The 22,610-nt window shown below is 34.8% G+C and overlaps 4 protein-coding genes across 6 annotated transcripts in view; 2 read left to right on the forward strand and 2 right to left on the reverse strand.

The window, feature by feature from the left end:
- The window catches only part of LOC130628521 (splicing regulatory glutamine/lysine-rich protein 1-like), a 39,130-nt gene extending 20,886 nt beyond the window's left edge, over window positions 1-18,244 (reverse strand). For 2 of the 3 annotated variants that reach the window (XM_057441477.1, XM_057441458.1), the window contains exon 1: window positions 1,576-1,683. The gene's annotated coding sequence lies outside the window, so the exon portion shown is untranslated. Of the gene's footprint in view, window positions 1-1,575; window positions 1,684-18,043 lie in introns of those variants that run through there. The other variant, XM_057441467.1, reaches the window with a different exon arrangement.
- LOC130628552 (uncharacterized) lies at window positions 9,873-10,547 on the forward strand. Its single transcript, XM_057441498.1, has 3 exons — window positions 9,873-10,051; window positions 10,158-10,263; window positions 10,407-10,547. The coding sequence occupies exons 1-3, from the start codon at window positions 9,959-9,961 to the stop codon at window positions 10,436-10,438; spliced, it is 231 nt and encodes a 76-aa protein (XP_057297481.1). The 5' UTR covers window positions 9,873-9,958; the 3' UTR covers window positions 10,439-10,547.
- On the forward strand, window positions 18,171-20,686 carry LOC130628462 (uncharacterized). The gene is made up of 2 exons (XM_057441446.1): window positions 18,171-19,222; window positions 19,341-20,686. The coding sequence occupies exons 1-2, from the start codon at window positions 18,270-18,272 to the stop codon at window positions 20,623-20,625; spliced, it is 2,238 nt and encodes a 745-aa protein (XP_057297429.1). The 5' UTR covers window positions 18,171-18,269; the 3' UTR covers window positions 20,626-20,686.
- A 61-nt stretch (window positions 20,687-20,747) lies between these two features.
- On the reverse strand, window positions 20,748-22,530 carry LOC130628122 (uncharacterized). Its single transcript, XM_057441427.1, has 4 exons — window positions 22,446-22,530; window positions 21,295-22,378; window positions 21,070-21,104; window positions 20,748-20,911 (listed from the first exon to the last, which is right to left on the reverse strand). Exons 1-4 carry the CDS (start codon window positions 22,528-22,530, stop codon window positions 20,748-20,750), a joined length of 1,368 nt encoding a protein of 455 aa, XP_057297410.1.
- Between the last annotated feature and the right edge of the window lie 80 nt (window positions 22,531-22,610).

The raw sequence follows: 22,610 nt of genomic DNA on the forward strand, positions 1-22,610 counted from the left end.
GTGACATTATATCTTACAACAAACGCAAACAAATCGAAACGTGTCATAATAAACTCACATTTTAAAAGAAATTGCTAACAAAAAATACAGCCTATCATTCATGGTTAAAAGTCTTGCGATTGAAACGTTTATGGTCTTAAACGGCATTAGTTGACAAAAAATCAAAATTTTGATGTGACCATCATTTTCAGCATACTTTTTTTATTAACTGTGTCAATTTTTGTCGAAAATAAAGCAGTTTTAATTTTTGGATAAATTTTGACCTGAAATGACATTTAGGTGACAAAAAATCAAAATTTTGTACCATCATCATTTTTAGCATACTTTTTTTGTTAACTGTGCCAGATTTAGCCGAAAATGAAGTGGTTTCAATTTTTGGACCATTTTTGGCCTAAAATGACATTTAAGGTGGCAAAAAACAAAAAAATTGATGTCACCATCATGTTCACCATACTTTTTTGTTAACTGTGCCAAAATTTGTCAAAAATAAAGTAGTTTTAATTTTTGGACCAATTTTAGCCTAAAATGACATTTAGGTAACAAGAAATCAAAATTTTGATGTCACCATCATGTTCAGCATACTTTATTTGTTTACTGTGCCAAATTTTGTTAAAAATAAAGTAGTTTTAATTTTTGGACCAATTTTGGCCTGAAATGACATGTAGGTAAAAAGAAATCAAAATTTTGATGTCACCATCATGTTCAGCATACTTTATTTGTTAACTGTTCCAAATTTTGTTGAAAATAAAGTAGTTCTAATTTTTGGACCAATTTTGGTCTAAAATGATATTTAGGTGACAAAAATCAAAATTATTATGTCACCATTATGTTCAGCATACTTTTTTTGTTAACTGTGCCTAATTTTGTCGAAAACAAATACCAATTTTGGCCTGAAGCGTCAATACTAGACTTCCCAGTAGTTAAGGAGCTTGGGTACGAAGTTTACATCTGTGACGGACCAACGTGAAATCCCAGGGTCGATTTTTTCTCAAAAAATGCTCCGAAAGAAAAAAACGACGGTTTTAAAGAATTCAATAAAAATCACGGAAACAAATAATTATACTCATTTGGAGAATACAACTTTTTTTAATAGGAACGTCTAAATTTTAGGTGAGGCTGGATGTGCTGATTTTTTTATGCAAATATTCTTACCTGCGTTTTCCCTAAAAAGTTTCGGAAATTAGATATTTCGACAAGAAAATAGGGAAATACTTTGCCATATTTACGGATGTTGGAGAATTTATAAATGGATGGTGAAATTTATACTGTTGTAAAATTGTAAAAAAAAACATGTTCATCAGTGAAGAGAGAAAAAACTGTCTTGAAATAATTATTTCTTAGTTAGACTATTATTTTGTTCTTTTAAACTATGAAGGAATTCGGGATGAGTACGTTCTTGCTCTTAAGTCTTGACTAAATCTCAGCCTTGATGTTCTTATAAAGAAAAAATATCTACTTTTTTCATAAATGGTTGTTACAGCATTAAAACAAGGGAGTACTACTATTTTTTCATCCATAGCAGGCGGATAACGAAAAAAATGAACATATCAAAGCAAAAAATAACAAAGTTCTTACCTTAACTGCTATCGACCGAAGCCAGTTAAAAAATGAACTCAAAGTTAAAATCCGTGCAGTAAAGGCTGATTACAGCTATCGAAATTTGTTATGGCTAATAAACAAAAGAGTTCATGTTACAGGTCAAAAGTTTAAGCTTGGCTGCTAATGCGAAATAATACAGAATATGATAATAGTTTTGCGCATGATTTATTAACTGTAGCTATGTTTATTTTATATAAGATTATAAGTTCCGAAAAATGTTGTTCAAAATTTATTATTTTATGGAGATTAGCAAAAAGTACTAATAAAATTACATTATTAAAAACTTTTTGTTGCAAAAATTTGACTGTTGCAGGATTATTGTCCATAACTAAAGAAGGTTTAATTGCTCATTAAAAAAAAATGAAAAGTTGCTCAACACTTCGCATTCAATAAAACAAAAGGCGAGAGACAGCAAATAGTCTAATTCTGAACTGAATAACAGAAACGAAAAATGCACTATTTTCAATTTAGAGATTATTGGGAATTGCACAACAAAAAACGAATAATATTTGACTGAATAAATCCTTCTTTCGTCATCTCCACGCACTGCCCGAAGCGGTCATTGAATTTTTTTTAGCTATAAGCAGTGGTTTTATTTGAATAGGGTGATAATTAAGCTCTTTCGAAAAATTACAATGTACTTTATGTTACACTATAACATATTTTATTTAAGAATACAATTCGCATTTTTCTCACGGGATATATTTTTAGAGATTATCTTGTTTTTTAGGCCGAACATCATTTTCTCACGGATAACTCATTCACAGAGCACCAATTCACTGAAGCTAAAAGATCACTTATTTGCAGATTACTTCACAGATCATTGATTCACTGAATCACTAAGTACTTTACAGAGCATTTAATTCTTTGAGCATGCTAAATTCAAAGATCACATATTCATAGAGCACTGATTCAAAGATAAATTATTCACTGAGTACTGATTCACTGAGCACTGATTCGCAGAGCACTGATTCGCAGAGCACTGATGCACTGAGCACTGATTCACAGAGCACTGAGGCACAGTTGTATGTAATAAGGCTATTGTCATATCTGTTTCGATTCCACAAAATACACAGGAGTAGTAAACGCCGCAGTAAACATGAAAACGAGGTTTATTATGAATGTTGTAAACCGAGTTGAAGTTTAAACCAAGATGACCAAAAGTCAAGTTGGTTCAAACCAAGTAGTCCTGCGCGTATTATAGTAAACCAAGTTAACTATTTCGAGTTATTATTTCTTTTTTTGAACTAAGTTGACCCCATGCATCAATTTAACTCGCTCCATTGTACTTAGTAAAGTTCCCGATCTATTAAATTCTGGATAATAAGGTAACAGACTAAATTGGGTTCATAATAGGGTTAAGTGTTTGATGAGACAAAAGGTAAAAAGATGTATTTTTCAAACTAAAACATATGTACAAGGATTTTACATTTCAAGTACAAAAAGTGTGTGTTGTGGCTGAAATTCTTCCAACAAACTCTTCCAATTTGGCGTAATTGGACCGTTCTTCAAGCAATCGTAAAACTTCACTTTGCCGTCTATGTTCAACAATGAAGTGTAGTGAGCTACGCTTCCTCTACGGTGTAGCGTAGTGCCCATCCATGTATACCTGAAATTCGAAATAAATAACTATAAACGTGACCATAATAAAACAATATATAGCATCCTTATACCTGAAATAGTTAACGACTTGTGCAAAACAAATATGGAGAGTCGATTAAATTTTGCAAACTTGTCAAATTTACTATCAATTTTAGTTACCTTTCTCCCTCTGTAAGGATGATTTCTCGCGGAATGTTCAATAATCCTGTCCCATCAAAGCTTTCCACAGATATCGGCAAAATAATTGGGAAACATCTAAATATTTTTGGATCATATAGGATCTTTCTCCATTGCAGCACGGGTTGCTTTTTCCTCTAAAAATAGACATTAATTTCACATGGTGAAATATGGACAATTTATAAAATAGGGATAATTCGAAAACACTTACGTCAAGCTATTTTTATCCCATTGGATGAATCTCCTTTTGGGTAATGGTTTTTCCAGTGGTCGCATACATGGCGCCTTAAATGATCCAACCACCATTCAATGACGGCAGTTGTGAATAAGGACGCACTCGCACCGTCACCAGTGTTCATTTGTGGAATAACAGAGGTTGCTTGACTAAGATTTTTTGACTGACAAAACTCACTACTGCAGTTGGACTGGATGTCATAATCCAAAAGAAACTTCCTTCCTCAATGTCAACGCTAACTTTTTCCACGTCTGGATTAAAAACTATTATTTTTTTTATTATCAGTGTCACTTCTATCGTTTTCTCCATCGTCTGCTTCATCGTTAGAAGAAACACTCTGAGGCATAGGTTAAACTTGTTCATTTCATTGTTTTGCTTCTGCCAGAAGCGTTTCAAGTTTCATTTTCTTTGGGGGACTACCTTCTGATGATTTCGGAGGATTTTCACCCAAAACAAACTCTGGTAAAAAGTCGATGTCACTATCTGTGGAGATGTCTGTTTCTTGTGCCTCTGAGTGCTTTCGCACTCTGAGAGCAGGCACTGGTCTTTTTACCAGTGTTGTTACTTTCCGTGGAGCAGGTACCGGTTTTTTCATCGGTGCTTTTTCTTTTCGTGGAACAGGTCTTGGCACAGGGACAGAAGGAACTGAAGAAGCGCTATATTCATTATCACAATCACCGTCATTATCAACATGTATTATTTCATTATCTGTCTTATCCAATTCATCTATTTCTTCTAAAAAGTCAGGGATATTCTCTCCCTGTAATACACTATCAACCGAATTGATTGGAAACCTTTCCATGGTGTCAGGGAGTTGCCCAAAAACCACTTCGAATGGACTTTTTTTTGTAACTCGCGAGGAGCGAATATTCAGTGAATCTAAGAAAAAGAACAACTATCAAGTCACAGTATAATGATATAAATGTCAAACCAAGTTTACAGGATGTCAAACCACTGAGTGCCAAACCAAGTTGGCAAACCAAGTTGACTAAGTGCCAAACCAAGTTCACTAAACGTCAAACCAAGTTGACTAAGTCCCAAACCAAGTCGGCTAAATGTCAAACCAAGTGGACTAAATGTCAAACCAAGCTGCCTAAATGTCAAACCATGTTGACTAAATGTCAAACCAAGTTGACTAAATGTCGAACCAAGCTGACTAAATGTCAAACCAAGTTGATTAAATGTCAAACCAAGCTGACTAAATGTTGAACCAAGCTGACTAAATGTTGAACCAAGCTGACTAAATGTCAAACCAAGTTGACTAAATGTCAAACCAAGCTGACTAAATGTCAAACCAAGTTGACTAAATGTCAAACCAAGTTGACTAAATGTCAAATCAAGCTCACTAAATTTCAAACCAAGTTGATTAAATGTCAAACCAAGTTGACCAACTGCTAAATAAATAACAGGAAAAAATTGCACTGAATTTGTGGTAGCCAAGACGCCCATTTGTTGCTTTGAAGGGCCCGTTGTTTGCATGATATCATATCCTCGCCACAGGCATTAGTTCTTCGTAGTCTGTTTTCCACGACTTTCGTCATAAACTTGAAGTTTGATGGTACATGAAAAAATAAAAGATATGAAGAAGAGCTTGAAAAGTTGTCTGTGAATCTTTTTATTTTTTTGAAAATAATAATTCGTTTCTAAGATATAGGTCTTGACAGTTTAGCTAATTATGCGGAATTATCACATCACAGATTGGATGTTAAAAAAATCTAAAATCTATAATTACAGTGATTGAGATTATTCTCTTGCTATTATAACGTATGTTATCGCTTCATATAACTTTATAATTTAAATTCGTGAATTAATAAATACTATCAAAAATTTTATCAATTTTGATTCGCTTTTCTCAACTCAGTATATTTCCCCAGTTGTTGTGAAAAAAAACATAAAAACATTTCAAAAAAATGTGAAGTGTTAAAAACACTAACACAAGCGGAAAACAAAAACAAAACAAAATCGTAAATTTTAACTGAAAATAAGGCTTAGATTCTTTAAGTTTATGTCTTAAAAAAATTTTTCAACTGACTACAGTACGGATAATTACCAGTATAGAAAAAATGTAGGCACGGTTCGTTAAATAGAATTCTATCGAAAACCAAGTGGTTGCTAAATTTAAAATTAGCTGTCTTGTCTTAATGTATTTTGACCAAGACTGTAGATCTTTTGCCTTTTTTAATATCATGGGGCGCCTTCAAGGGACTACTTGTTTTTTGAAAAACGCGGGACGGCCTCGGAGGAGTACTTGTTCGTTTGAAAACAAAAGTACGCCCTTGGTATGACGAAAGCAAGGGTAAGCGGACATGGAGGAGGTGGAGGGTTTGTCATAAATGGCGAATATTTGGACGAACAGTTTTTTGTATGCGTCCTATTGCCGGATTTTATACAGCGCAGTCTGGGTACTAGTAAAGAGTTTGTAGGGACACATTTTTGAAGTATTTTAAAGGTCTGGATGTCCCGCTGTAAAATATATTGAAAAAGGGGTTTTCGTGTGGCAAAAGTAGTTAGAAGTATTCAGACAAGCGTCAATACATACTATTATATACGGTCTATGATCTATTTCTCTTCAGCAAGTTTATATTTTACCATTAAATACAAATTTTAAGAGTTCTGCTGTAGTCACGAATTTGTTTAAAGTGTTCAAGTGGTGATTTTCATTAACAACATTATAGTTCTACCATAGTTAGAGATGAGATGTATCGAGCTATATTATACAATGATGGTCAAAAGGTTTTTCTTATTCCCCCTTTGTTTAAACAATTTTCGCTCAAACCAACAAATGGTGAGCCAATAACGTTTTATCGCCTGCCTAGAGACCCAACATTACAGATGAAGTATCGTACAATGCTAAAAACCGTTGGTATAAATTGAAAGAATGGTCACATGTGTTGCAAACAATAAAATGGCATAAGAAGAAATGCCACTGATCCTAATATTGTTGAAAGTAAATTTGAAAAGGCTACGGCAAGGTAAAAATCTATTAACCAACCATCATATCGAAAAAACCCGCTATATTTCAATTAAACTCAAATTAGAAATAGCAAGAAAAGAAAATTCAGCACATTCGTAAAGAAAGCAATCTACTGTTACAAATCCTTCCACGCCCATATCAACACGTAAAAAGCATTTTTAAACAAACAATTAATTTCTCAGCTTTCAACTTAACAATAAAATAACAGAACTGAAGAAACAGCTAAATTAGGCTAATAGTAAAGGGTTTACTGTTTTCAAAGCGAAAACTTTGAAGAACGCTAATCCCTACATTAAAATCACTGACTTAAGCAGGTTTTTATGAATTTCTTCTCTTATTAACATTTTACACACAGAGAATAAAGTACTAAAGACAAAATTGAATATGCTTAACAATCTATGTCTAAAGAAAAGTAAGGAAAATGATAAACTTAAAACATTCTATCGAATTAAAGATTCACCTTGTTAAAATCTAATTTTTAATACTTATGTGGACTTACTATAGAAAAATTTAAAGTCTTATTTAAATTTATTAAACCATATATGTCAATTATTGAATATCCCTATTGTGAAAAGGATGGAAGTAGATCATTTGACAAAGTTCAGAACCCTTTTCAGTTTCGACCATATGCAGACATTTACTTCCTCTCGATATAATGACACACATGCTTAACTGCAGCGACAGTACTGTGCATTCGTTGGATGGATATTTTTGTAGACACTCTTTTTAATAAACTTGACCTGAAGCCTGTAGATGGATTTCTTTTGAAAAAAAATGCTCCAGATTGTACTTAGTTTAAATAACAGCAATAAATTGTGATCTAAGCAGATTAATATTTTCCCATTATAAAAATAGAATCACTGCAAAGAATGAATGTATTATCATCCACATGGCTAGTGTTGTGTCATATATTAAATTTGCTATGCGACCAACAGGTTCTAAAACAAATTAACTAAAAAAATAAGTAACTACCTACTATATTTGCTTTCTCTATATATATTTATAAATATACACACGGGAATGAAACAAAGACAAATTTTTACATTCAATACTATAGCTTCATGATCTCGCAATCCTCAGTTAAATACAACGACATTTAAACCGTAAAAACAATATAAAGTTATCAAAGGATAAAGTTAACAAAACCTAAATCTACAACTCTTATTGAAACCTAGATCTCCATGCTTCTTGTATCATTTTTGTTCTAAACTTTTTATTCTTATTGTTGTTATTATTATGTTATTATAGGGATAAGAACCATTGTATAATGGAACCCGAATAAATGTCAAAAAAAAAAAAAAAAAAAAAAAAAAAAAAAAAAAAGGACAATATGATGGTATCTATGAAAAAGTGACGTCGTTTGTTACTGTATCGTTGTTGTTGATGATTTTGTTGTTGTGGATATTTATCTAGGCTTTCATGTTTTTTTGTGCAGCTGTAAGAAACTTTTACGTTGTTGCGGTTAAATATTTTGTGGAGCTTGTTTTGTTTCGGGAAAGGTTTGTCTATAAGAAGCAAGAATAACTTTCCGATTTTCGTAGATACGTTTACGTTATAAGATTAAACCATATTATATTTCTTCTTCTTTTCTTATTTTCTGCGAGATTTGAAACAGCTTTCTTTCGTTCTTGGTATTGCAGTTTAACATCGTGCCCGGATTCCTTTAACGCCTTCTCATAAATTACGGCGACTTCGTTAAATATTTGTTCATTTGAAGAATGTTCGGATAAACTCTGCTCAATAGTAATTGGGATTTGTTTGATGATATTACCCAGTAAACACGAGACGTCTTAAACACGTCTTTAAAACTTCTTTGAAAGACCAGATGAGACGTCTCTAAGACGTCTCTGAAAAAAGACGTCTTTTTGCGACGTGTTAAAGACGTTTTAAAGACGTCTTTGGGACGTCTCGTGTTTACTGGGTTACGCTAGATAATGAGACAATTTAAAAAAAGTATTGTTTGCTTTCCAGGTTCATCATACCCATCAAATCGATCTGGTCGACATGAAAAATATGCAAGTTGAATATCAAAGAAAAACGTATCGTTATGTACTGTCGATTCTCGCTTTCACTGGTTAGTACCACTGTCTTCAAAACATGCAAGCAAGGTTAGAATGGAGCTTGAGAAAATTTACAATTTACATGGGACCACTAGTATTTTACAAAGTGACCAGGGTAAAGAGTTTTATGGATCAGTTCAAAGGTATTGTCAGAGGAAAAAATTAAAAATGATTAAAAGCAGACCTTACCACCCTCAATCACAAGCCTATGAGACTCGGACATTCAATTGGAAGTCCGAGTTTATCTTACTGCACACGGAAAGGTAAGCACATTCGTTATTGTATCATTTTGTATTGTTATTCTGTAACAAAAACAATAGCAAATATATTTTATTTAAACTTTAGTTCGCAATTTCAACTTCGATGATTTGCCACCAGAAATTATAGAAACGATCTTGATGTTAGTATTGCAATGCAGCGATTACAATTGGCCCTCGCATATCGTTTCCACCTTGGAGGAAAGAATACGGAAGGAGAAACAACTCTTTTAATTCTATTGAAACACTGCGTGAGGTTCTAGCAGGTGTCTGTATAGAAACTTAATTTGAAATTTTGGCGGTTGTGTGACTAAATTATTCATGAATAACAATTCGCAACTATGATTGGTTATAAAAACAATTAGATAATTTAATGATGAATTTGATAATATTATCAAAACAAGAAGCCATATTGAAATCGGTAAAATTTCTTTTGTTTTTATGTTAACATAATTAGCGAGGAAGCACATGCTCGACATTTTTGTAAACAAAAAGAAAAAGTTTATATCTCGTTTTAAAACGACGTTCTGTTATACGAAGTTATTTCTTTAGTTAGAATAAACATTAATCCAGCACACATTTTTTTGGCACTCGTCCGGCGCATATCTATCTATATTGTTTTTCATGATCAAAGTGGTATACTCAAGCCTGCAAAAATAGGATAATATCATGGTTAAACGCTTATTTCCAAACGTATTGTTGAAGTTTTTAACAGCAATGTTTACCGACTTATATTAGGCACACTTTCCACACAATTATCACGTGCCTTCAGCGTGTTAAGCGGGTTTTCCACTAGGCGGATTATTCCGTGTGGAGCGGAGCGGCCATTGTTGTTCTTGTGCAAATTCCGCCAAAGGCGTTCCGCTACGCGCGGAATTAAAAGTTGAACCGGACTCGACTTTTCCGCCACTGTAAATTCCGCGAGCCAATCAAAATGCTTGATTTCGTGTGTTTTACATAAAATTTAAAATAGCTGAAAGCTGAAAGGAAATAGCGAAGCAGTAGCTGTGAATGCATCATTGTGAACCATTGTGGCAAGAAAAAGGGAAATAAGATGTCTTTCGCAGAATCTAGTCAGATTTTGATGTCATGCACGCCAGTAGAGAGTCAAGTTACAGAATGTGACAAAGAATTGTTTATAGAGGAAGTAAGTAGAGCTTAGCTAGCTAGCTAGATTATTTTTCTAAAGCTAAACTTGGTTATCTGTTTTTTTGTTTGCCATAGTCAAATAACTATTTCTAAAACATTTGTAGGTTCGGAAATTTCCATGTCTATGGAACATTTATTCTACTGATTACAAAGACAGAAACATCAAAAATAATGCATGGCAAGAATTGGCAAGAATATTTCAAAAAGATTGTAAGTAAACCCCTACTATCTCATAGCTACATATATATTTGCTGTTGTTTTTATTTTCAGAAAGAAAGTAAAATCACATAATTTTTGGAATCTGATATTAAATATATACTGTGTATATATATATGGCTTTTTATTATTTGTAGGCGAATTCCTTCAAAAACAACTAAAATATTAAAAAGACAACCTGAAAAAATGTCTCGACAGAAGAACAAGGATGACAAAATCAGGTGCAGCTGCTTCGTCGTTACCAAAATGTAACTATTTTGAACAGATGTCCTTTCTTTATGAAAGAGCACTTATGAACTTCCCAACTGAAAGCAATGTACGGATACAGAGTAAAGAAAATACAGAACAAACGTGTTGAAAGGAAAGCGTTGATCAACCCCCTGATGTAGATTTGTTCACACCACCACAATCTCCTATGATTTTGAACAAAATTACGGACAGTGGCAGCGCTACTGTTACGGCAAAGCGGGAGAAAAGAAAACGTAGTGAGAATGCAGAAGGAAATAGAATTTCGAAAGAGTTGGATGCAATAGAGAAAGAATTAAAAGCTGGTGATAAAGAGGAATGTGAAGATAGTCTTTTTTCCCGTAGCCTAGTGCCCACTTTAAGAAAATTATCTGCCAAGAAGAACAAAATGGCAAAAATTAAGATTTCGCAGCTGTTGTTTGAAATTGAGTTTGATGAGGCATGTGAATAAAACTAATTTTCTCTTTAACATTTTTTATATAACATAACATTTTTTACAGTATTTGTATGGATGTACATGTTCTATACATGTTGACATAAATTATTCAGTTTTTATTTTGTCCTGTACTATTGACAATATCCCACTGCCATTCTACTGCTCCTTCATTGTTGAAATAGCATTTAAATTCATCCCGAATTAAGGCTGCCTGTTTTGAATAATTGTTTGAACTACAATTTGTTAAGTCCTGAATACCACTGATACTTTCAGAGTCTTTTCTCCATTCACCTGAAATAATATTGTTTTGGCTTCCTCTATCAACATAGTTTTCTGGGCAGTAATTATAAGTATTATTTGCATTGGAAACAGTCATTAAGTAGTTGTGTAATGCCACCACTGCTTTAGTATTAATACAACTTTGTCGACTTTACTTATGATGGGTCGGCGAAGAATTCGAAAGCGGCTTGCAGCAATTCCAAATACATTTTCTACTACTCACCGCGCTCTTGAGAGCCTATAGTTGAATACTCGCTTTTCTTTTGCCAAGTTTTGAAGTGGGTACGGTTTCATCATGTGAGGTTTCAGCCCAAAAGCATCATCACCTATGAAAGTAAAAGGCAACACACGATTTGACTGTGGTAGTTTTGATGCTTTTGGAATTTTAAGTAGATTATTCTCAATGCTATAGCCAAGATTGCTGTTTCCATACACACTACCATCACTTTGTCTTCCTGTATCTCCAATATCTACCATTAGAAATTTATAAAGTGCACTGCACACTGCCATAAGCACAATACTGTGTTGCTTTTTATAATTAAAGAATGCTGAACCTGATCTTGCTGGGGGCTGCATCACAACATGCTTTCCAGCGATTGCCCCTAAGCAATTTGGAAAGTTCCATTTTTTATAAAATTCCTGAGCTACATGTTGCCATTCTTCTGGGGAGTTTGGAGGTTTAAGATCCCCCTTCTGCTTTCGTTCTTGGTAAATTTGGCGTATCCAGAATCTTTTTTTATATTTCCTATTATTTATTTCATTTTCTAATGCCAACAATTTCAATAGTTTAACTTTTTTAAGAAGAACTAATCGGCGACTGAACTTCATGGTGTTGTTTGCATAATGGCGCCGTGCTTAGTGGAAAAATAAAATGCGTTTTGCGAGACGGAAAATATCCTCTGCGCTGAACGCTCCGCACGGAATAATCCGCCTAGTGGAAAACCGGCTTTACAGTCAGATTTCAATAGAAAAAAGTTAGCCCCTATTAAAGGAGAATATGGAATTTGATCATTTTTTTGCGAAAAAGACTCGGTCGAGCACCTCACGCACTGATTCTTTTGAAATTAAAAACAATCTCCTTGCGTATTCTTTCCTCCAAGTTTCCACATATGCACACTTGCGAAACGTATGTTATTAATTAATTAGTAATTGTTTGTGATTCCGAAAAATTACGCAAATTTTTGCCAAGAGTTTACGTACCGTATAAAAAGACCCTTCCACAAAGAAAAGCTAGAATAGCATCAAATTCAATCCGGGTGGGCATGCAAAGGATTGTAAAAAGTGCCGGCTCATTCTCTGGAATGGTCATAGAGCTGAAGACCATCCTGAACCATCCGAAATGGAACACGGCATGGCTAAATTTACAACTGCCGGCCTATGGTTGTTGTATAATAGAAAACATTGTGTGGAAATCGAAGAAGTGATTTTTAGTCTTTTATTCATTCCAGCTTTTATTTTCGATAGTCTTCGTTTATGTTCTAATGTTTTTTGCCAAGTAAATTGCTTCCAATAAATCACACAGGTAGAAATTGTCGTATCTTTGTTCACATTTTTTATCTTTCCTTCATTCTATTTAGAAGTAGTGCTTTTTTACCTGAGTTTGATTTGTAGATATACCCGAGGTGACACGTTGCTTGCTGTAAAAAAGGTCACGTTGAAATCCTCGAACTGATTAGTCTGCACGCTACATGTTTATTTCTTATGTTATGTTATGTTATGCAAAAAAACACATTACCTACTGTTTGTATTATATTTCTGTTATGTTATGGTATGAAAACACTTCAGCTAGTACATTTTTTCACAAAAAGAAGGTCAGTGCATGTGATGTTACAACGCTTGCTAATAAAAATTAAAAGTAATCATTCTACTAACGTGTGACACGCTTTTCATTGCAAATAACAAAGCATCCAGAACACCGGTAAAATAACAAAAGATGACGTCATAAAAATTGCATATTGGTCAGTATGCGAAAAATCGAAAATTACAAAGTGGGGCAAGACATTATTACAAAGTGGGGCAAGACATTATTACAAAGTGGGGCAACGATGAATTACAAAGTGGAGCAGCTCCGAAATTACAATGTGGGGCAAGATAATTACAAAGTGGGGCATAACACAAGCCTCATACGGAACTTGCGGTGATGCTATTGAGGGAAACATTTTTAATAAAACGAAGAAAGGGTATGTTTCACTAGTATATATATATCACTTCTTCTTTACATGTGATGAGCCCCTTCTTAGACTTACTCACACCTAAAGCTGGCTAGCATATAACTATCTAAACTAAAATTAAACTATTAAATAAAGTTACCTACCTAGCTGCTATAAAACTACTGAGTGGACAGTCAATTTTTTGTTTTTGAGCTCTATTGTAGGCACGACACGAAGGACCCGGGTTGGTAAACATTGCTATGAAGTAGGTTACGAAATCGACTTTATAACCAAAGCATACACAAGTTCCGGTCAAGTTACAGAAACATAAAGTATTTCCATAGCAGTATACATTTTCACGTGATATATAAGAAATGTTGAATCTTAAAAAATAAGAGACCTTTACAAATACATTGTTATGACTATTTTATAAATGAGAAACTTTTCTCCATATTTGATTTCATAGTACTTTCCATCATGTTTACATTTGCTGCTTCTTCTGCTGCGAATTGCGTGAACTATTTTGGAATTGCGTGAAGTATTTTTGGAATTGCGTGAAGCATTTTTGGAATTGCGTGAACTATTTTTGGAATTGCGTGAAGTATTTTTGGAATTGCGTGAAGCATTTTTGGAATTGCGTGAACTATTTTTGGAATTGCGTGAAGAATTTTTGCGGAGAGTAGCGGAGCCTATTTCCTCATTATATAAGCCAAATATAAGGGAAAAGAAGTACGATGGAGAGTATATAGCATTTCTATGCGATTTCGTACATCCGAATTATAAAAATTCAAACAAAAAATCACAGTAATCCAGCAATTTAATGTGGTCATTCTTTAGTACAGTTTATAGTAAGCGAGACAACGTGTTTATCAAGGAGCAAAGCGATGGAGTGTTTGTTGTTTTTTAAAGATGGTGCCAAGCGGACGAACTGATATTTTCAAGAAAACGAAAGAGGGAAGTATGAATAGCTAGCTGGTATATCACTATATTTTACATGTAATGAACCTCTTCTCACCCACACCTAACTAGCAAATAACTACCAACATATGTGGCAAAATAAGCTGGTATAACACTACCAAATTGGCTAGCTAGCAGCATAAACTAGGTAGTTAACCAGCACAAAACTGTTTTTCTCACTAGCTACTTATCTGACATAAAACTGGCTACTTGGCCGGCATAAAATTAGCTATGTAGCTAGATTTAAATGATCCTTAAGACATATTTTCTAGTCATACACATACTGCACAATGAGTTAATTATGCTCTGATTAGGAAAGTACCATCAAATATCTACAATTATCCACAAAATATGTTGGTTCTAACAATTTTAGACAAAAAACTAAGAACCAAAATTTTAGCCAAATCAGCAAAAGAACATTGGTATAGACATGTATTCTTTTTAGCAGAAGAGCCTGGACTTTTTTTATAAATAAAAGAATAAATGCAACCTCCATAATGTGTTTTTTGCAACCTTGTCAATAGTATTTATTTAGAAAAATATAGTGAAAATGGAAGGTTATGTAGAGCTATCACTATTTTTCACTTTTAGGTCATTCACACCCCTAAAAAGCTCCCTAACTAAAGCATAAAACATAATTTAGTGGCTCAAATTTTCTAGCTAAATAAAGAGGGTGCCGATAAGCCGCAAACGCCCGCATATATACGGGCGAGTTCGGGCGACTTTTCGAATTAAATTGACGGTTGTCGGCCGAAACCGCCCGCACTTTCCCGAACACGCCCGGACTCGCCTGGAACATTCCCGAAATGCAACACCTTGTAACATAAACATGGCGGACGACAGTTAAAAGAATGCGTTTGAAGAGAAAGGAGTTAATAAAGTTTATATATAAGTTATTTATCAAGTAAATCTTATCACAAATCATAAAAAACAGTTCTTTTAAGAACTTCGCTATCACATAGTTAGTTCATTTTAATTTTTATACTTTTTTAAATAACTCTTCGAGAGTCATTTGTGGTGAATCTTTTTTTTTCGGGCATTGTTCGGGACTATGCGGGTTTTTAGATAGATAGATAGATGTGCATATTTTACATGGCTAGCCTCACAAATATCGAGGGATATACCCTGTCTATTATTTCCAGGAGGGGCCATGGCGTAGATGGAGAGTCCTAGAGTATTTAATGCTCATTTTGAGCTACGCAGAGATAATTAGAGCCCGCGCTCTACTAGACAACTCCCGGCAACATCCAACGGCCCACACAGTGTGCCATCTTCCCAATTTCCCTCACATGGCTTGGGTTAACCCGGGGCTATGGTAACATTCACTCGCCCATGTTGAATCGCCGTCAAGAGGAATCGAACCCCGGTCTCCCGCACAGAGTACAAGAGCTATAACCACTAATCTACGGCGCCACAAAAAGGTCAGGCAAATACCTGACCTTTTTTCAAAAAGCCGAACTAGCCCGAAAACGCCCGCACTTTTTACGGCGTATGCGGCTTATCGGCACCCTCGTGCTAAATATACCAAACTAGGTGCCATATTTTTTAGTAAAAAGACTGTGAGCATATATAAGATGCACATGTAAAGTTTTTCATATATATATAATCATGCCCTGTTGGTCTAATGGCTATGACACTCATGCAAATGAGAGATCCAGGTTCAAATTCTGGACAGGGCTAGGAAAAACATAATTATCTTGCACTTACAACAACCAGGTAAATGTTTCGCCTTTTTCGTGGACTTCTCTAATTATTTCTATATCTTGACTTTTTAATGTTGTTGTCATTGGAACCAAGTTAACTTTTAATCTCAGATTTATTAAAAATTGATAGTTTTTTTGGCGTTATGACCGATTGTTTAAATATTTGTATTGGCACATAATTCTGCTAACATGATTCACTGTATATATATTGACCGGATATAAATTTGAGAGCTTTGTTTGAGCTACTAAATTTGAAATATTTGCATCTCAATATTTTCTATACTCCTGGATTAATATGATACATATCTTAGATATATCGAGTATACGAATCTTTAAGTTGTAGGGGGATTCTCTATTAAGGTGCCTGCCCCTGCCTTGCCGTTCCCTTGCCTTGCCTAACCCTGCCTTGCTGATTCATCTTCCTGTTTCCTTGCCTGCCTTTGCCTACCCTTCCTATGCCTTTTCTGGTGCCTGGCTTCTATGCCCTTGCCTGTGCCTCTATGCCTTGCCTACCCCTGCCTTGCTGATTCCTCTTCCTGTTTCCTTGCCTGCCTTTGCCGTGCCCTTTCCTTGCCGTGCTTTGCCTTGGCAACCTCTCCGCAACACTTTCTATATTGACTGGAATTGCGTGAAGTATTTTTGGAATTGCGTGAAGTATTTTTGGAATTGCGTGAAGTATTTTTGGAATTGCGTGAAGTATTTTTGGAATTGCGTGAAGTATTTTTGGAATTGCGTGAAGTATTTTTGGAATTGCGTGAAGTATTTTTGGAATTGCGTGAAGTATTTTTGGAATTGCGTGAAGTATTTTTGGAATTGCGTGAACTATTTTTGGAATTGCGTGAAGAATTTTTAAAATAGAACAACGTGAGCCTTCTGGGCCATCGTATGTTTCGTTATAGACACCTTGTAAAAAGTGGGACAAAAATAAAGGTGTGTTGACTGTAAGGGCAAAAAAGCACACTAAACAATTTATATACCATATTATATTTTCATCATTAAAAAAATACCCGTAATATATATATATATATATATATATATACTAGTCGTTAACCTGTGGAAAAATACACGGGGTAAGCCACAAATCAAGGTGTGACCCGCCATTGAGTCACACAACCAGGTGGAGCGCTTTAGTACAGGTATGCAGTATGTCGTACATCAAGAGAAGCGCATACACTGTTACAGTGTTGCGACTGTAAGATATTTTTCAAAAAATTACTTTCCCACAATGATAGTTGAAATAGAAACAGAGTTTACAAGCCGCTGCAACTTTGCCGCAAAAACAATCGGTCATTATTATGTTGCGGCATAAGTCATTGAAAAAGTTACAAAAGTTAATCGTGACACCGGGTTTAGCACTTAGTACAGTTAAATTGTGATAACAGGCGATATGGATAATAAATTTTCGCAGACTCTGTTTAAATAAAAACACATTAACAGTTAAACAGAATTGAATGGGCATTTGGCATAGGACCCTTTTCTAAAAAACGTTTATCGCAACTTCGGGTTTAAATAAAAACACAAGAAACAGTTTGTCGTTATCCGTCCAGTTAAAAGTATCACTCGGCCATTTAATTTTGCAGAATAAAGTCATGACACTAATAAAAGGTGAAGCTACCTAACTGCATTAAGCATAAGAATTTTGTTTTAGCTAGGTAAAAACTGCATTTGGCTACTTTCACTTTTTAGTTAGAGGTAGCTAGGCAGCTAAAAAAGAAGCTAGCTAGGTAGACCCAACTTCAACATTAAAATAAATAGCAATATACCAAACTGAATAAAAACTTTAAAATAATAGATAGCTATAGCTAGCTGCCTTAAAGCAGGATGCTGCCTGACAATCTACGTTTTTAGATAGCTAAAAACTTAAAATTGATTTGCTTAAGGTTTATACATGGGTAGAAAACGTGATGAAATATTCACCTTAACATGTGACAACACAAAAAAAAAAATATTCCTATAGATACAAAGTATTTAGAGAGAAAAATATCGAAAGGAGACCTACAAACCTCACAACATCACCAAAAATGGCCTCCAAACATGTTTCCGTTGTTTATCCGGTTCTGGCGTGATTCCGAAATAGACGATATCGCAGTTGCCGTAAAATTTGAACTGCGCAAAGCATTCTGGGATCGTTCTGGGGATAAACATTATCTAGCGCTGTGAGAGTAGCCATTTTAATATTGATTTTCATATGAGCAGAGCTGTGTTACTGAGATTTCTATAAATACATCGATGGAATTGAATAAAAATGAAAGTACTTTCAACTTAGATGGTGATACAAATGTTGTCGATGTTTTACTACAAACGTTTGGTGTGAAAGGTTTGAAAGCTGGGCATGATGTAGCTTGTAACTTCGCTGCTTGGAAGTTGTCTGAATTAAAGTTGTTTTTGAAGATTAGTGGGAAGTTAAAGGGATTGACAAATGCCAAAAAACAGAAAGTTCTAGAAACAGTCATTTTAACTTGGAAAAAATTAAACTATATTCAGCTTTCATCAACAATGACGGTGAAGGAAAATCAAGATGACACTGATGCTGCTGCTCCTTCAGCAGCTATACTTTTGTCGCCTATACGAAAACCCATTCCTGGGGTAACAGCAAGCACACCTCGTGATCCTACGTTGAGATACCCAGACATAAAAGAAGGAATGTGCAAAGCCGATTTTGAAACATGGACGATGTCTCATCTACAAGAATTTTTAGGAGACAGAAACATCAACCGAACTGGAAATAAATGCAGATTAGTGGAAAATGCCTTCGCAGCTTATAAATTGAATCTTGCAGTATCAGCAACCAATATTCAGGAAGAGAAAGAACAAATTAAGAGGGACGTTTCTGCTAAGCTGCTATTAGAGAATGGTTTGATGAGACTGCCCGATCCCACTACATTGAAAAATGATTGGGTAGAAGCACCCATAAATCTGCCTGATACGTTAAATAACAATGTTACCGAGTATTTAGAAAAAAACAATGCTGGCAAAGCCTTCAAGGGAGGAAATTCGTTGTTACAGTCCGGTCATGTATCGAATGTCATGACACACATGATAAGTCCGAACATTCGTTATTGTTTTGTACGTGGTTCATGTCTTCCAGAACAGAAATTATCTAAAGATCCTTATTCTGTGTGGGTTTGCTTGCACAAAGATTTTGGTGATGTAATTACTGGTGATTGTAGTTGCACTGCCGGGTACGTTTATTTTAACAATTTTGTAACCTGTTATTGTAGAGCCAAAATACAATTTTTTTTTTGCAGGTATAGTTGAAAAAAAAATTCAAGCATATGAAATATTATCAATTTTTTTTAGAGTATCAGGTGTGTGCAAACATGTTGGTGGTTTACTTTGGTACATTGAGCGAGAAGTGAGACTGGGACATAATCAAACATGTACATCAAAGAAGCAGCAGTGGAGTGTTCCGTCCAAGAAGCAGCTAAAATTGCATGTCCCTGATATATTAAATAACATCACAATAAAAAAACCAAAAGCTGAAAAAATTTTAAGTCCCAATGAAAGCTATGGACAAAATAGATTTCATTATGATCCAAGACATGTGAACGATCGTAGTACAGATTTACTTTACGAGAAAGATATTAACGCATTAGCAGATGTTACGAATGGAAATTGTGGCATCGTACAGTTGATGCGTAAACGTTGTCACCATGATAATGCGGATGGAGAAATTATATCGAATGTTGTAGAAATTTCAGAAACAGAACATGTTGAAACACCTATGACGGTTCAACAAAATTTTGAAAAAGTTGGTACGACATCCTTTGAAAATTTTACTAGCCATTTGAAAATTAGTCCTGCACAGCAACTTCTTGTTCAAGAACTTACATCTAATCAAAGCAAGGATGTATCATGGTTTGAATACCGACGTGATCGTGTCACAGCATCAAAGTTTAAAGACTGTTGTATAAAAGTTGATAATAACTTTGATATTATAAACCCCAAGAAAACACGTACTTTGATATCTAAAGTTTGCGGTTACTATGATTCAAAATATCAATCGAAAGCATGTCGATGGGGCATAAATAATGAACCTGTCGCCAGAAAGATATACGAGAAGAACATGAAAAAATCTCATCGACACTTCAAAGTTATGGAACCTGGATTTTTTATTGATATGGCATATCCATTTATTGGTGCAAGCCCCGATGGATTAGTTAGTTGTAGTTGTCATGATCCTGGCTTATTAGAAATTAAGTGTCCTTGGACTCATCGTGGATTGAATATACCTGAGTATGCCTCGAAGAAGGATTCATGTTTGGAAATTGTTGGCGTAGATATTAAATTAAAACGTAAACATACATATTTTTATCAGATGCAGTGCCAAATGCATGCAACCGGAAGGAACTGGTGTGATTTTTTTCTTTGCACCACGAAAGACAGTTTTGTTGAAAGGATTATGTTTGACAAAGAGTTTTATGATATGGCTGTTCGAAAAGCCACAGTCGTGTATAAGGAGTTGATACTACCTGAAATATATACTAGAGACTTATGCTATACATTGCATGTGGAGAAAGAAGTGAAGGAGACTGTCGCAGATATTGTTGATCATGTTACTATTGCTTTATCTAATACCTCATGAAAAGAAACTTCTTGTACATCATTTTTTTGTTAATATTTTGAAGTAAAAAGCTCTGAACATATTATGACATTATTTCCTCAACCCCTTTTGATTCTTACTTAGTTTATGATTCCTATATTTACTCATATGGACCGAACTTTACCGTGAACGCCTTGCGTTAGCCTTTCTATATTCTTAACCTTCCAGTCGTTGATTCTCGCTGAGATCATATTACGCAACTTATTTCTCGTTATCGAACTGCGCGCTGTCATGATTGGTTCAAATATAAAAGCCTTGTCCTGATTGGCTGAATAAAAAATAATACGAGACATTATGTCTCGGCAGTTTGAGAAGTCGGCCTGAGTTGTTTTGATTTCCACGGCGCCGAGCCTTACCGTATTATCTGATTGGTCTAAAAGAAATGAATGTCGCGCTCTGATTGGTTTAAACTAAGACGAGAATTACGGGACTTTATAAAATATAAACAAGACAAGCGCAAGCTGAATCAAAGTTTTGCATATTTCGAGAATCGATTGAGATTTCCCAGGAAAAAAATAAGATTCTCAGACAAGTTTGAAAATTCTGTAACCACGAAAGTAGGACGTGAACAAATGTAGGACGTGAAAGATCACACAATGGAATATATTAACAATTTTTTTTCTTGAAAATACCTAAGGTTAAAACATTTACAATGGCACAAGAGGTGGAGCTAAGTTAGTGATGGCAGCACAAATGACAAAAATATCATCCAATAAATCTTTCATTGTAACTGGTATTGCACCTTGGAGTATACGAAAGTCTTTGATTCGAGCTATTGCCCTTTCCACGTGTATTCTAGCCTTAGCTATATTAGAGGTTCGATTGCAGTTTTTTCTGGTAAAACGAATTTTATCCTTCAAGAACCGAGGAATAATCAATTTTGATCCTCTTCCAACCAACAGATCACTTATATTAAAACCTTTATCTGCCATCAAGTTGTCACCGGGGTTAATTTTCTCAAGAATGCCACAAGTTTCTGTTATATACCGATCTGAAGCACACCCACCATAGCATTTTGAAATGAACGAAATTGTTCCACAAGGTGTGATCGACAACAGTTTTTTCCAAGTATTTTTAGATTTGTATGAAGAATACGTTTGAGCTTGCGCTTTGGCTAAACTAGGTTTTTCTAGTCCACCTTCCGTACAATCTATAATGCCGATGGTGTTTGGAAAATCCTTGAAGCACTTGGGGTAGCATCCATTATTTTCTTCTCTGGAAGGCCAATATATCAAACATTGAAGTTCTCTGGATAAAAATGGAATCCACGTACTAAGCACTTGAGACACAGTGCTTTGAGAAACATCAAAACGATAACTCAGGTCTCGTTCTACTAACCCCAGCCGAAGCCTTATGAGGGTCATAAATAGTTCACTTTTTGTGTTGAGTTTCCTTTTTGGTCCTGTCTTTTTTCTGTTCGAATTACTTTTTGAATAAGAGGTTTCTCCCTTGAAGTAACTGAGCTTCTCAGCTTTTGGTTTTATACGGTTGTATAACCATTCAAACACACCATAATTTTGCAGTCCGGTATACAGGCTTATCGCTTTATCGTCATTCTTGATTTCGTCTATTGAAAAAGGTTTTTTTACATGTAAACCTGATTTTAAATCATTGTTTTCATTTATCAATTCTTGAATTTTTATTTGTTGACGTATAATGGTAACAGTTTTGTTTCGCTTCGAAGTGCACGAATCACAATTTTCATAAATTTTACTACGAGAACATTGTTCATTATCTATGGCGTTGTCATAATCATGGCCGTTCAAAAAAGGTGTTTGTGATGGTACGTCGCATAAATTTACCACCCCGATTCAAAGCCTTCTCCCAGATTTTAGCATCTTTCTCAGTTTTAGGAGAATGCCATCGTAGAATGCCAACATGAGACATTATGATCAACCTGAAGAAGTGAAAATAAAAGAAGACAGATTAAAAATGAAGCATTTAAGCAAAATTCCTAGCATGGGTAT

This window comes from Hydractinia symbiolongicarpus, chromosome 2 (assembly GCF_029227915.1).
Source record: "Hydractinia symbiolongicarpus strain clone_291-10 chromosome 2, HSymV2.1, whole genome shotgun sequence".
Classification (NCBI taxonomy): Eukaryota; Metazoa; Cnidaria; class Hydrozoa; order Anthoathecata; family Hydractiniidae; genus Hydractinia; species Hydractinia symbiolongicarpus.

Excerpts from the sequence above, each read along its gene's own strand:
- LOC130628552 (XM_057441498.1), top strand. The coding sequence starts at position 9,959 with ATGTCTTTCGCAGAATCTAGTCAGATTTTGATGTCATGCACGCCAGTA. Across the intron at positions 10,052-10,157 it reads AAGAATTGTTTATAGAGGAA|GTTCGGAAATTTCCATGTCT; the intron begins GTAAGTAGAGCT and ends AAACATTTGTAG. Across the intron at positions 10,264-10,406 it reads AAGAATATTTCAAAAAGATT|GCGAATTCCTTCAAAAACAA; the intron begins GTAAGTAAACCC and ends TATTATTTGTAG.
- LOC130628462 (XM_057441446.1), top strand. The coding sequence starts at position 18,270 with ATGGAATTGAATAAAAATGAAAGTACTTTCAACTTAGATGGTGATACA. Across the intron at positions 19,223-19,340 it reads GATTGTAGTTGCACTGCCGG|AGTATCAGGTGTGTGCAAAC; the intron begins GTACGTTTATTT and ends AATTTTTTTTAG.
- LOC130628122 (XM_057441427.1), bottom strand. The coding sequence starts at position 22,530 with ATGTCTCATGTTGGCATTCTACGATGGCATTCTCCTAAAACTGAGAAA. Across the intron at positions 21,105-21,294 it reads GCTCCACCTCTTGTGCCATT|CTTGCGCTTGTCTTGTTTAT; the intron begins GTAAATGTTTTA and ends ACTTTGATTCAG. Across the intron at positions 20,912-21,069 it reads TTTATATTTTATAAAGTCCC|CCAATCAGGACAAGGCTTTT; the intron begins GTAATTCTCGTC and ends TTTTTTATTCAG.